Source organism: Pithys albifrons, chromosome Z (genome assembly GCF_047495875.1).
Source record: "Pithys albifrons albifrons isolate INPA30051 chromosome Z, PitAlb_v1, whole genome shotgun sequence".
NCBI classification, from domain to species: domain Eukaryota; kingdom Metazoa; phylum Chordata; class Aves; order Passeriformes; family Thamnophilidae; genus Pithys; species Pithys albifrons.
Genome location: NC_092497.1, coordinates 49,885,814 through 49,901,176, shown reverse-complemented (window position 1 = coordinate 49,901,176; position 15,363 = coordinate 49,885,814). Strand labels below are relative to the sequence as shown.

General features: G+C 40.7%; 1 protein-coding gene across 1 annotated transcript; it reads left to right on the top strand.

Moving 5' to 3' along the window:
- Nucleotides 1–379: 379 nt before the first annotated feature.
- On the top strand, nucleotides 380–12,179 carry LOC139684377 (neuronal acetylcholine receptor subunit alpha-6-like). The gene is given in 9 exon segments (XM_071580266.1): nucleotides 380–478; nucleotides 481–534; nucleotides 536–582; nucleotides 584–684; nucleotides 3,025–3,164; nucleotides 5,021–5,065; nucleotides 6,118–6,227; nucleotides 6,356–7,337; nucleotides 12,057–12,179. Coding segments are annotated over 9 exon segments (1,701 nt in total).
- Nucleotides 12,180–15,363: the final 3,184 nt, after the last annotated feature.

The window sequence follows — 15,363 nt, the reverse complement described above, 5'->3', positions numbered from 1 at the left end:
TTTATTCAGAATAATGTCAAGCAATTCTATCACTTGATGCTGTGTTTATTTCAAGGTTCAGATGGTTTCTGGTAGAGGTGTTAAAACCATATAGCATCCATTTCCATTATCTGCAGAATTAGTCCTCAGCCAAGAAACTGAAGTTGTTTCATCTCTGTATATTTTGACAGACTCACTCAGGTGAGCACCAGGCAGTAGCTAAAGCAGCTGCTTTAGCAGCATGAGAGTTCTTTAGTGAGTGGGTGAAGGGCTGAGTGAATTGCTTCCTCTGCTCCAAGACACGGTCCTGTGTCTTGGCTTCCCTCTCTCTTCTGCACTCTTATACATGCCCACAGAGGCAAGGGTGCAGGTGACTGGAAATGTGAAGTCACCTGATAGGATGATGCCTGACTCCCGTCTCTCTGCACAGCGTAAGCTCTCCTTGCCTAGTGGTAGTGAAAGTAACTCTGCAAGGCTTTGCTCAGCTCAGCAGCCTGCAGGGTTTGCTGCAGATACAACACTGAAATCCATCTTTCTACCACCTACTTACCATCCAGGGGGTTTGTAGGTCTACTTACCTTCTGTTTCTTTCCCCAAACCTCTGAAGCTCTATTCTTCTACTAGCAATGCATCTGGAGAGGTGGTTATCTTTGTGCTACCTTGCTTTCTGTGTGTGGGCATTCGTCTTCACATCCTTGATTAAAGGTAGGCTCTCTTTGATAATAGTCTTAAAATATTCTCTAGTCACTGTCTCTGCTTCTGTTTTCCTGAACGAATTAAATGTAAAGCTTCTACCAGATATTCCTAACCTTAAATCTGTAACATTTCAACCGTATTTTGAGAGCTAAAGCTAAAACAATACTAGTTTTCTCAGATAAAACTCTTCATTTTTGCTTGATAGTTAATTGAAGAACTGTTTCAAGCAAACAGTGAAAATGGAATAGAAGTTCTAGTAATTTCATTTGGTGCTTGAATTTCCAAGTGCTTACATAATGCAGGCTAATGATGTGCACATTCACTGACAACTTTGAAAGTAAGAACTTAATCTATTGTTCACCTTTGTTTGCAATCTGTGTTTCAATATGCTGGGGTCATTTCTATGCACCAGTCTCACTGAGGTTTAGCAGGACTTTCGGTTTTAAGACACTATATCAATTTTGAAAGTCTTGTTTTGCTCATGACCAAGATGTCTATGAAGTAGTAGTGCTTGTGTTAGCAAGGCATAAGGTGTTGTCTTAAAGCAGCACCAGTGGGATGAGAATCTCTAACTGAAGTCTGAAAATGAAAGTCCTAAATACTTGTCTGGTTTTGCTATTTTATTTTAAAGCATGCATCTCTTAAGAAGCCAGCAAGAGCATTTCAAATGAACATGATTTTAGAATCATTGGCTTTAGTCATGAGACTTTGGTATAAAACTAATTTTCCCACAGTAGTGTACTTCTAGTCGCAATGGAATGAGTAGTGATGATGAAATCTGAAAAAGAAATTTTTATTTCGTTTTTGAATGGCACAATACATGATGTGCAAACATCCAAACTTTACATTCTTGTATCTTCTCTGATGCTAAAAGGATAAAATGAAACATCATTTTATAGAATTATAGAAACATTATAGAATTTTCTTTCCATACATGTAGGTCACCAGTAACCAACATTTCAGCTTGTAATTGTGATAACCCCCTTCAATATGAGGATGATTTGTATCACCTTAGAGGCAAAATGTCATTCTTTTTCAAAAACAGGGGAAGGGCAGCCTATGCATGAAAGCAGTGCAGCATGCTGAGACCAAGTGTCTCCCTGTAGGATCCTGTGGGATGTCTATGCATCCACAGGCCCTTGTGTTCACTGAAGGATGTCTAAATTGCAAATTTATGTTCTGTGCTGTGCCAGAGACTATGCTGCCTGACACAAACTTGTTCTGTGTTTAATATTTGCAATCCTAAAGGCTTACCATGATTGCTTTCCTGATGCATTCTAGTGCAGCCTGGAACTAATACAAAAAACTTATGAACATGATTCTGAAAGACTAATTTTCCTCAGTTGCATCAGTAACATCTATGGGACTATTAAAGAGCTTCAATAACACAGCTGTGAACAATATGAGAAGGGAGTTCTAAATCTTGACATATTTTAAGTGTTGAATTATAGTAGTGCATTGTAATAGTAAAGTTATTCAAGAAAATGATTCTTCTGAGCTGATGTTGCCAGAGCCAACATGACTGAAAATTTTCATTTTTAATTCAAAGTCTGTAGCCTTTGGAACTGCAAAAATAACTGTTTAAGATCTGGACCGTATGTACTAGGTACAAGCATTCTTCTTAACTCTGCGGTTTCTGCTAAGCCATCTGGTCTCTTCTTTATTGTCTGGGGATTGCAACTATGATCTTCTTGTTCCCAGAGAACAGCTCTGCATTACAAAGATGCATGCTATTCTATAAGAAATTTTAATTTTTTTTTAATAGAACTAAATAAATTAACTTCCTTCAGAATAAAAATGGTGCTGTTTAAAGAGTTGAAATAGCAAACATGAGGGTTAAACATAGTCATAGTGTTTAAGACCAGGAGACATCATTATAATCACCAAATGAGTCCCTCACATAAATTTTGATGCAGTACCTGCAGCCACAACTTTTTATTTTTGAGTAAGTAACTATGCTTTTCATAAACTTTCTGTTTTACCATAAAGACTTACTAAGATTAAATCTACCACATTCCCACTTTTTCTGCTTCACACTTTATTCTACTTAGGTCTGATACCACGGTGAGCCAAGAGGAGGCCCATAGACTGGATCCAGCTTAGGAGAAGTTTCCATTCAGGCCATTACCTTACACTTTGAGGAGATAAGAAAGAGTTGTCAATGTCCTGCAGGAGAACACTTTTAAATGACAACACACTGACAACCCTCTTCTCTCTGTGTTCTGGTGGCTTGATATACGAACACAAGCACGAGATCCAGAAATATAGCACAAACTACTATGTTATCCAGCACTTTCTTTCCCTTTTTCTTACCTCTGGCATAGTTATTCTTTATGTTTACTAACACAGATACCACAGCCTGCAAGTCAGAGGAACGGTTATTTCATGAACTCTTCTCCCAGTACAACCAGTTCATCAGGCCAGTGGAAAATGTGTCTGATCCAGTCACAGTGTATTTTGAACTGGCCATTACCCAGCTTACAAATGTGGTAAGACTCATTATGGAACACTGCTGAGATTTGGGGATGGTTGTAAACACACATGAATGGCTGAAGCAGGAGATGTAATTGTGATGGCTGCATACACCCACAGCTCTCCGAACTGGCTGTTCATGTGTGCCTAAGTGTATATGCTGAGGACTTCACTGTTCTTTGAGTCAGCTGAGGTGCTCCTGTTGCTCAAACAAGTGGTTTGAATGACACAGATTCATTTGCCTACTCTGTAGCATCAAACTGCTTTGCACCAGGCAGCAGCCTCCAGAGCCCACAGCAGCAGTACCAAATGTTCAAGCCTGCTCTCTGCAGGGACAGATCACTCCAGGGACACCTACTGTGTCTGTGTTGTGTGTAGCATGTGACCTGTGGGGCTACTGTCATTTCCCAGTGGTCCTGGGAGGTAAAATCTCCTTTTTTGCATGCCTTTTTTAAATCTGTTTGTTTCAACATGGCATAAGAGAAGTGCAGCTTAAAGAGTGGTATTTCAAAGCATGGAGGTGGGAACGAGTGTTGCATGTTCTGAGATGCACTATGCACAAGGGTGAGTGTGTCTGGGATGGCAAACCCTCTGGACAGGACAGGGGTCTGCAGAAGGAGCAAAGCCTGGTCTCAACCCTTGCTGAAGTCTCTCTGTGAAGCAAATTATCTGCAAAGGTAGTCAGTTTTCATTCTGAAGTACCTGGTTGAGTCCATAATGAAATGACAGGCACCATTCAGCAGAAGCCAAGAAGATAACTTATCTGAGAGAATAAATGCAGGTATTGTAAGTCCTCATGGTGAAGGCCATCACTTTTTGAAGTTCCTCTGTCAGAGTATTCTATGTCATTGTTACAGGTAGCTTGCCAGGTTTCTACGACTCTGTCTCACATTGCAGCTCCTGGCTCCTGGTACTGTCTTTGAAGAAGAAAACTGAACATCATAAGTAAATTATTTGTATTTTTTCAGAAGACAGTCATGATTTTGACAAGAACTTAGCAAGTTTAGCCATAGACAGGAGCCCAATTGCCCTTTCAAAATTATCTTTGTGCTTAAACTTTAAGTATCAACATTAAACTACATCAATATTTACTTTAGTATTAGCATTAGCATTAGCATTAGTATGAAATGCTGAATCTACAACATTTTCTACATTTGTCTTGAAAATATCTTACACTTTTTGAGTCAAAATACTTATAAACTAGGAACTATCCAAAGCAATATTCTTGGAGATATTTTAATTGTGAATATCAGCCAGCATTCATAAACATATTTAGCATGTTTATTTCTGAATACTTCTACACTTAAGCCTCATTAGAACAGTATCCAAACTTTTATATTTGTGTCTCTTACAGCACCTTCCTGATTCTTCATTGCAATAGCAATAATTGACTGTAAAAAGAAGGTCTCTGTATAACAGTGACCTAATTTAGTGGTAGTCGAATGCATCTGCTGTAGAGTTTTGTATAGAAGTTCAAAAACACTGTGATACAGTTGCCATTTTCTTGAATCTTGACCGTTTTATACTGAGTAATCAAAGTTTTTTAAACACTGAAATCAACAAAATGAAAAACCTTGTTCTTCTGGTGCTGTTCAGAGCACTTCTAAGTTTTGTTTTTGTCACGTTCTCAGGCCCCTGGCAAAACAATGCAGCTCTTTTTATGTCTGATATTTATGGAGCATGATTTTTCAGTAGAGCTTTAAAAATTTTTTTAGTAGAACTGCACATGATGGTGCACAATATGTAAGCCCCTGAAAAGTAGCCAGAAAACATCTGGTTTCAGTTTATGTGGAATTCTAGTTTCCATTTGTTTGAGCTAAGTTTTTGACCATCTCATAATACTGTAACTGGTTATACCTGTATTTCTTTCTAGGATGAAGTCAATCAGATTATGGAAACGAATTTGTGGCTAAGACATGTAAGTGACCATGTTGCATTTCTCATGCATTTTGCATTGATATGATCAAGAGTCTGTTATTTTTTGAGTTACATCTATAGCAAAATTTCCTCTTTTGTAGCAAGGATTTGAAAGGATAAATAAGGAGAAGTTCCATTAACCAAAGACACAACTCAAAAAGTTATTCCTTCATTTTTATTTCTTTCTGGTGTAGCATACTCTCCTCCAGTTTCATGATCATTGTTTGGGAGGTTTTTTATCTATCTGGATGTTCCCATTAAAGGGTGATTAAATATGCACTCTGCAGTCCTAGGTAATGTCTACCTATACAATTATTAGCAGAAGAATATACCTCCATTTTTCTCAGTAGATTTGTGATTTTTTACATAGATAAAGATCCTTAGAGGACCTAAACTGCTGAGAAAACATAGTCAGCTTGCACCAGTTTCCTTCAGGCACAAAGTTTCTGTAGAAAATACTGTACTTAAAACAGGCTGAGAGATCACGGAGCATGGCCCCGTGATAGTGCACCAGACAGCAATGCAAGAGGGCTGCTCTGCATCTCTCTTGGTATTTCCCCACTTGCTCTCACTTGGTATTTCCCCACTCTTACGGAACCAATAATGTCCTCTGGCAGCACCTGCCTGTTAGTGTGTACGTGTACCTCCTTTCTCATTAGGATGCTGCTGTCCTTTGGTGCTGTCCTCCTCTACCCTGTGGGGTGCAGCACCAAGGCCCATATTTTCTCTATGCAATGGGGAGGTAATCCTTCACAGATAAAGGTCTTTATTGATGTAGGAAGATAGAGGAGAGATCTCAGCATGCCAACAATGGATAACAATTGGCATCCCATGACGTCACAGGGAGCAGAGTAGCAAATCAATGTGAGAAGTATTCACACATGTCCCGTGTTTTTCCAGGTTGTGACCTTGTTGTTTTTCAGACCATGGTCCCCTTCTCCATATGCTGCACTTTACATCATTATCATAGACTGTCATTTTACTGGAAGATCTGAGACACAGATATTTGATGATAATTCAAGGGTTTAAAATTTTTGTCCATTCTTCTTTCAGATTTGGAATGACTACAAACTGCGGTGGGATCCCAGACAATACGATGGCATAGAATTTGTTCGGGTACCAGCAGATAAAATTTGGAAACCAGATATTGTCTTGTATAACAAGTATGATGATTCATTTTACACATTTTATCTATTCATTTTATCCTTTCTCTCAAAAATATCCTCTCACAGTGTCCATGAAAGATATTTTATTTTCATGGTAATTTTCTTTGCCTCATTTGTCTTTCTAGTGCTGTGGGAGATTTTCAAGTTGAAGGAAAGACCAAAGCCCTCCTTCGCTATGATGGAATGATCACCTGGACCCCACCAGCTATTTTTAAAAGCTCCTGTCCTATGGATATTACCTTTTTCCCATTTGATCATCAGAACTGCTCACTCAAATTTGGCTCATGGACCTATGACAAAGCCAAAATTGATCTTCTGATCATTGGGTCCAAAGTAGATATGAAAGACTTCTGGGAAAATAGTGAATGGGAAATAGTTGATGCTTCTGGCTACAAGCATGATATCAAATATAACTGCTGTGAAGAGATCTACACAGACATAACATATTCCTTTTATATTAGGAGGTTGCCAATGTTTTACACCATAAATCTGATCATTCCCTGTCTTTTCATCTCATTCCTGACTGTGTTAGTTTTTTACTTGCCATCTGACTGTGGTGAAAAAGTGACTCTCTGCATCTCTGTGCTCCTTTCTTTGACTGTATTTTTACTTGTGATCACAGAAACAATCCCATCCACCTCTTTAGTAATTCCCCTAGTAGGTGAATATTTACTCTTCACTATGATATTTGTGACTCTGTCAATTGTCATCACAGTGTTTGTCCTGAATATACATTACAGGACTCCAACCACACACACAATGCCCAAATGGGTAAAAACCGTCTTTCTTAGCCTGCTCCCCAAAGTCCTGTTGATGCAGAGGCCACTAGAACAGCAAAAGAAAAATGTCTCCAAAAAACCCAAGAAAGTATCAGACAAGTCAGACAAGGCAAAGCACAGCAAACACAAAGATACCAAATTGCACAAGGAGCAGCGATGCAGTCATTGTGATAAGGCAGCTGAGCTCACTATCACCAAAAGAAGACAAAGCCATCAGTCACTGAAATGGATGGCAGAGCAGATGGAGTACTCCCCAGAGGTGAAGGATGTCATTAGCAATGTCCAGTTCATCGCAGAGAACATGAGATCTCAAAATGAAACCAAAGAGGTAAGGAAAGCAACCATTCTGTTAGGGATTGTTTTGATTGTACTGAAATCAATGGTGAGGACAAGGATGAGTGCCTGTGGGTAAAGATCATCAGGGTGGATGTCCTTGTAGGATTTTGTTATAGACCACCTAGCCAGGATGCATCCTACAGAAGACTGGAAGAAGTATCACAACCACCAGCGCTTGTACTCATGGGGGATTTCAACTTGCCAGATGTCTGCTGGAATTACAAAACAGCAGAGAAGAATCAGTTTAGGAGGTTTCTGGAATGTGTGGAAAATAACTTCCAGACACAGCTGATGAGCAAGCCAGTCAGGAGAGGTGCCCCACTGGACTCACTGTTTGTGAACAGAGAAGGACTGGTGGGAGATGTGGTGGCTGGAGACCATCTTAGGCACAGCAACCATGAACGTCAGTTTTCAATTTTGGGTGAAGTTGGGAGGGTTACCAGCAGAACTGCCACCTTGGACTTCTGGTGGGCAGACTTTGGCCTCTTTAGGAGATTGATTGACAGAATTTCTTGGGAGTTAGACCTGAAGGTCTAAGAAGTCCAAGGAGGCTGAACATGTTTAAAGAAGGAAATCTTAAAGGTACAGGAGCAGTAAGACAAGCCACTGGGGAAAAAGACCATCCTGGCTAAACAGAGAACTTAGGCTGGAACTCAGGGGGAAAAAGAGAATATATGTCCTCTGGGAGGAGGAGCAGGTAACTTGAAGTGCTTGCAAGGATGTTGTGAAGTTATGTAGGGACTAAATTAGAAGGGCCAAAGCCTGACTAGAACTTAATTTGGCCACTGTCATTAACGACAACAAAACAGTTTCTAGAAATATACTGGCATCAAAAGCAGGGTTAAGGAAAGTCTCCATCCTTTGCTGGATACAGAGGGTAGCATAATGTCAGGGACTGAGGAAAAGACCCAGATACCAAATGCTTTCTTTGCCTCAGACTTTAATAGCAAAATGAGTTGTTCACAGGACACCAAGCTCCCAGAGCTGGAAGTTAGTGATGGGGAACCGAGTGAAGCCCCATAATCCAGGAGGAAATACTTAGTGACCTGCTATACCAATTAGACACCCACAAGTCTTTGGGTGGGCCCAGATGGGATGCACACGAGAATAATAAGGGAGCTGATGGAAGACCTTGCCAAGCCAATTTTCATTATTTATCAGCAGTTCTGCTCAACTGGTGAAGTCTCATTTGACTGGAAATTAATAAGTGTGATGCCTGTCTACAAGAACATTCAGAAGAACTATCTGGGCAACTATAAGCTTGTCAGTCTGACATCAGTGCTGGGGAAGGTCATGGAACAGATCATACTGAGTGCTATCACACTGCTCATGCAGGAGAACCAGGGGTAAAGCCCAGCCAATATGGGTTTAGAAAAGGCAGGTCCTACTTGACCAAACTGATCTCCTTCTAGGACAAAGTGACCCATTTAGTGGATGAGGGAAAGGCTGTGGATGTTGTCTGTCTAGACTTCAGTAAAGCATTTGACACCATCACCCACAGCATTCTCCTGGATAAACTGTCTGCTCATGGCTCAGATGGGTGGACTGTTTGCTGTGTGAAAAACTGAAGGGATGTCCAAGCCCAAATAGTGGTGGGGAGTGGAATTAAATCCAGCTGGCAGCGGGTCCCTGGTGCTGTTCCTCAGGGCTTGGTACTGGGGCCAGTCCTGTTTGATATCTTTATCAATGACCTGTATGAGGGCATTGAGTGAGATTTCAGTCAGTCTGCAGATGACACGAAGTTGGTTGGGACCGTAGATTTGTTGGAGGGTAGGAAGGCTCTGCAGAGGGATCTGGACAGGCTGGATCAATGGGCCAAGGACAACTTCATGAGGTTCAGTAGAATAAAATCCCAGGTCCTGTACTTGGGTCATAACCATCTCACACAGCACTACAAGCTTGGGGAAAAGTGTCTGGAAAGCAGTAAAGCAGAAAAGGGTGTGCTGGTCTACAGCCAACTAAGCATGAGTCATCAGTGTTCCTATGTGGCCAAGAAGGCCACTGGCATCCTGTCCTGTATCAAGAATAGTGTGGCCAGCAGGACCAGGGCCCACTAGAATTTGTTCCACTGTATTTAGCACTGATAAAGCTACACCTTGTGTATCGTGTTCAGTTTTGGGTCCCCCATTTCAAAGAAGTCACTGAGGTGTTGGAATATATCCAAAGAAGGGCAATGGCAACAAGGCTGGTGAAGGATCTGGAGCATGAGTCCTGTGAGGAGCAGCTGAGGGAACTGGTGTTGTTTAGTCTAGAGAAGAGGAGGCTCAGGGGGTCCTCATTGTTCTCTACCTGAAAGGAGGTTAAGTTAAGGTTGTGGTCAGTCTCCTTGGCCATGTCCCAAGTAAAAGAATGAGAGGAAATTACCCTAAATTGCATCAGAGAGGTTCAGATTAGATATCAGGGGAAAAAATTTCATTGTAAGAGTGGTTAGGAATTGAAATAAATTGCCCAGCGAGGCAGTGAAGTCACTGTCTGTCAAAGTGTTCAAGAACTATCTGGATGTGGCACTTGGGGATGTGGTTTGGAGTGATTATGGTGGTGTTGGTTTGACAGCTGGACTAAGATGATTTTGAAGATCTCTTCCAGCCTTGCAGATTCTGTGTTTCTGTGATCCAGATGGCAATGGCACCACACTTGTAGCAAATGAAAATCAGATCTAGAAGGGCAGCCTGGAGGAACTTGGGGTTTGGGTCTAGAAAGGAAAATTTTTGTATCTGTGAAAGGCTTAAAGTTTCTTACAGAAAAGGAGGAGATAAATGATCTATTGGAGGTGGAACAAGGAAAGTGTTTTCATGTGTTCTTTCTCTGTCTCTCTAGTGGATAGTTTAGGCAGCAAGACCGTTCTAGAATAGATGTAATGTTCACACTTCAAAGGAAAAGGGAAGGACCATTAACCTGCTGCAACCATGAATAAAAGCAGCTACAAGAAAGATTTTCTGACATCCCCCCACATCCAGACCTCACAGGAATCAGGAATTCTCTGACACAATAAGGTGTTTTTAAAAAGTTTAGAACCTAATGAAACATATGTTTTAGATTTGTCATGAAATTTTTGCTTTTGCTTTGGAAGTTTTTAGATGCCAAAAATTGATGGCAAAATCCATTTCAAAACTCAACACTGCTGTGTTGGTATTGCCAACCACAAAACTTTATAAGGGAAATGTGGAGATTTATATTTTTTATCAGAATATTTTGTCAAAATACGTGCAAATTCCATGAAACCTAAAGACAGCCTTTATTCCTGCCCTCCCCCCCTCCCTCCCCCTCTTTTTTTATGCCCCAAAGAAGTCTCATCTGAAACCAAAGTTTTTAACTTTCTGAATAAAGGGCTACGGTTACACTGTGTGGTGACTGAATTAATGGGATCAGTGGGTAGTACTTGCCAGACCATAGCAAAAGACAGGAATCTATTGGCATGGAGGAGGATGGGGACTGAGTTGAGCCTTGCTTAGTACTGATGCCCTTTGCACAACCCATATATTTCAGACCTGCTTTCACTTTCACACCACGTGCCTAAAACATATCCACATACTGTATTCAACTGATTTCTCTGATGCACTCCAAAACAGAAGAGGCCTTGCATGGTCATCCAAATAACATGCTGTCCTGATTATACAGCTTGTGAGAGATCTTCCTTTGCTGGTTTTGTTGATTTGCATCTTACAAATCTCTCCTGCCATATGAAATTTTATTCCTAGTCTAGCGGATGCATCATCAGCTCTTCATTTACCTTTCAAGACATACTAGGGACAGGAAGCAGGATTTTTCATTTACAAAATTCCTCTATTGGGGTGGGGGGGGGGAAGGAATTTTTTTCTCAGTCAAGCACTGAGAAAATTATTCTGAAGGCTATACCTGCTTCAGCCAGACATATGAAACAGTATGAGTAGTATCACACACTAGGCCTGTATGAATAAAGTCCTTTAAAAATTGTGGCAACAATTACAGCAGCTGGAGTTCTTCTTGCATTTTTTTCATGTGAAATACAGCAGCAGCCTCTTGGAGGAAAACAAGTGAAAGATCCCTCAGCAGAGAGCTCTTAGCCAGTCACTAGTTTATATAAGTGAATTTTCTTCTGATACAGTGGTTCTGGTATGTAGTACAAGTTAAAAGGACAGCCACTTCATTGAATGCAATTCTAAGCTCTGTCTCTCAGACAAAAATTACCCATTCTGTCCTGCTTTATCACAGGACATTGCAGTTTGCTCTGTCAGGGCCCTTTCTGAAATCAGCGAGGCTTGATTGGAGAGACAGCATATCAAATCAGACCGGAATAGCAAACTGTCTCTTGAGCAGGCTGTCAGGATTAAACCCTTTGACAGGGTGTCGTGATGTGCAACTATGGTGGTTGTGCCTGCTGTTAAACCACCCCACTCTGCACCCATCACATCACCAGGTCCTATTTGTTATTACGGTCAGCATCACAACCGTAGTTTGTCAACAGACTTGAATATTTAGAAGAATTCAGCAGACTAGGACGGTGTTTCATGTTCTCAGCCAAAAGTGGTAAAATATTATTGGAAAATCAGCCTGCTTTAAAGAGACTTGAAAAGTGCAGCGGCTGTAAGTATGACATGTGGCATTCCTGTCTTGCCTGTATGTTCTTCATCCGATTCAAATGCAGAAGAGACATTTTTGTTGATAATGTCAACTCAACAGTTGCATGTAATGTTACATTAATTCATCTTTTTCTTTCTTTATTCTCTTGCAGGTGGAAGATGATTGGAAATACGTAGCTATGGTGATAGACAGAGTATTTCTCTGGGTATTTATAATCCTTTGTGTGTTTGGGACTGCAGGGCTCTTTATCCAACCACTGATAGCAGATGCATAACTTGATCCACTGCTTTTTATCTGCTTTTTTTCTTGTTTCATTTTTGGTTTGGAAATTTACCTTTTATTTCTTTCCTCTTATATAACCCCTCTGCTCATCACCTCCTCAGCACCCAGCCACAGAGGGTCTCAGATCAATAAAGCACATGTTTATGTTTATGTTTGAAATCAGACAGGTTCTTAAGTACTTAATCATATTTAAAGACAAACTGACTTAATATTAGAATGTGGTAACCATGTAAGGCATACACATTTGAAAACTACATGATTCTAAAATCTTTAAAAACCAGTTCATCTACCACTTAGCTTTGTGTGTGACCAAAGTGTCCTCTACTTCCTAGTACTGAATACCAAGACCTTGATGAGCTTTGGTAGGATTTCCAAGCCACATCTCTCTCATCAGATTAATAGTGGTCCTGGTTCCACAGGTTCCTCTCTGAAAACTCTTGCTTGCTGAGGCTCAGACATTAAGCTCAACATGGAAGGGTTCATTTCCAAGCAGGCACTTCTCATGGAATTGGCTTGACAACATCAGATGGATCTGAGCTTTCCTGTTTTTAAAACTGGAGACCAACTTGGGTTATGCACATCCCAGAAGAAAAAGGCTGGATACCATGAATCCTATGCAAAGCTGAGGACCTTGGTTCAAACAGCTGTGCAACAATGTTCTGTTTGCTGCTTCCTCATGGGTCAGTGATGTGTGTGAAAACCTGCAACTGTAGGGACACATCCTTTGGGACTGAGGTTGCTGCTTTGGAACCAGGTTCCCAAGCCTAGAGTGCTTGATCCTGAAACACTTTGCAGATGTGATCCTGATGTGGTTTCTATAATATATGTATGGTTTACCCTTAGGTCCCTACTCTGTTTATGCTCCTATTGGTTTTGTGCCAAAGGATTCTTCTTTAAAAGAATAAGAACACTCCAATTAAACCCAGTGGCTTCAAGAGTACAAAACCCTTCTTTCTTGTAGGACCCTCTACATTAAACTGTACAGTGTCAGTGCAGTGTTTTCAGTGTCTACCATGTATGTCTCGGCTTTGAACATCATCAATCCTTGGAAGGTATGACTCCCTATTTCTAAAGTCACTGACTGTCCTTTTACTCTGATGCTCCATAATGAAGAGAATAGGATTGAGTAAATGTATATGTCAGAGATAAAGGTAGAATGACAAGATTATAACTGTCTTAATCCAGCAGTCATGATTGTTTAGAAGAAAAAGACATTTTCTATAGTCCCCTTCAATGTTGCATAATTATGTAGTGACTGACAAACAGATATATGAACTAGCATGACTTATTTTGTCCACCTGTCAATTAAATATCACTCCTGAGATAAACATTCTCAATGAAATTTTGTGTGTTTGGATTTGTTTAAACTCCATGTTTTTTTTAAACTCCCATCTATAAACACATTTATTCATGCTTCTCAATGGCATTTGCTATTCTGGCTCTTAATTAGAAAGGAGTTGAGGGGAAAGAGAGGAAGTTTGAAGAGGAGAGGTGCATTCTGAGCCTGAAATCTTCATTTCTACAGAAAAGACATCTGACTGTCACCATTCACTGTTACACTCTATCACCATCCAAACAGTAAGAATATTGTGGCTGAAGGGGTACTCCATTGGTGTCTTAAGTATGACAGCTACTACCCCATAGTCAATTATCTGACTTCAGCAAAATCTCTGACTTTTTGTCAAAGCACTCATGCTTGTACAGCTCGTCATTTCCAGTTAGAAAGTCTTCATGCCCGAGCACCAGGAGTCTTTGTCATTTACACATCTCTCTGTGCTCATCAGCCTGACATTCCAAGAAAGTAAGATTTACAAAGTCATGTTCTATCTCTTTCCAAGTGTACTATTACTCCTTCCTTCTTCCAGTTCAGTAACTTTTGGAGCCATCCTCTAGCGTTTTCAGCTGTGTTTGGCACATTCAAGACTGGGAGCCTAATGTATTCCTCCCAGCTTTGTGAAAGTAATTGACTGATTAGAGAGAGGGGGGTTAGGGGGCACAATAAGCATGCTACCCTGGAAAAAGCTGCAGTAGGGGCCCCCCTCTGAGCACACATGAAAGATCCCCCACAAAAAATGACAATTTTCTTATCCCAACTCTTGTTGCAGGATCTTCTAACTGAAATAACAAGAAAAGTTACAATCAGAGCTGGTGCCATCCTAGGTGCTGACTGGTAAACCAGTGCCCAGAAATCAGGGAATCACATGTTGATACAGTAGTAAGGTAGAGGGTGCTGGTTTTTTTGTTAAGATTTTAAATTTGCAATGTTACCATATACTGGCAGAGCATGTGGATGGAGAAATGTCTGCCCAAATGTCCTCCTAGTTGTCTTTTCAGTGGCAGGCCATTGTGTGGAACATGCTGAACGGTTTTGTGGGCCAGCAGCAAAGAGATTTAGAGAAGCTCAGGAACAGTCAGCACAAGGGAATGAGTGGTGAGACTACCGATGTATCAGTCCCAGACGCAATGCTAAGAAGGCCGGAGGCCAGAAACTGTACATGTGCAGCATTCACACATCTCCCACTGCAATCACTTGAGCTCTTCTGACCTTTGCCAGCGTAAGCCAAAAAAAGCAGCCTGGAAACAGACAGATCTGTCAGATAAACATCTGAACCACTTGCCCAGGAGAGGAGGTTGCCATCTGTCATGGCTAACAGCCTCTTGGCAGCAGTCCTCAGAGGGAATACCTATCACTACTTGAATTCAAGAGTGTAAATGCTGGAAAGAAGAGCTTCCTGGCTGTTTTCCTATGGGTATTTCACAGTACTGGCCAGGGGAACCAGTGCTAATTATGCAAGAAGAGAGGAGCAGCTGATAGAAAGGTCAAAGTGCATAAGTTTTATACCAGCATCTTATGTTAAGACACCTCTGTGTATGCACTAAACCAAAAGGGTTCCAGCAATATAATAGCCAGATCTGAATGCTCCTTGCTCAAACTCACATACAGAGCTAAAAAGTAACAAGGACTTTCCAAGAATATGGCACCTCTGTTTGAATAGATTGGAGGTCAGGTTTTTAAAATGGGCTACAGTCTGTCTTTGCTGACAACAATTCAACAATAAAGCCCAGCATATTAGCAGTCACACTCCAAGAATCACTTACTTAATACATCTTTATTAACAATAATTGCACAAATGAACAGATTTTTCTGCATTGACACCGTAAAATAGGATTATACT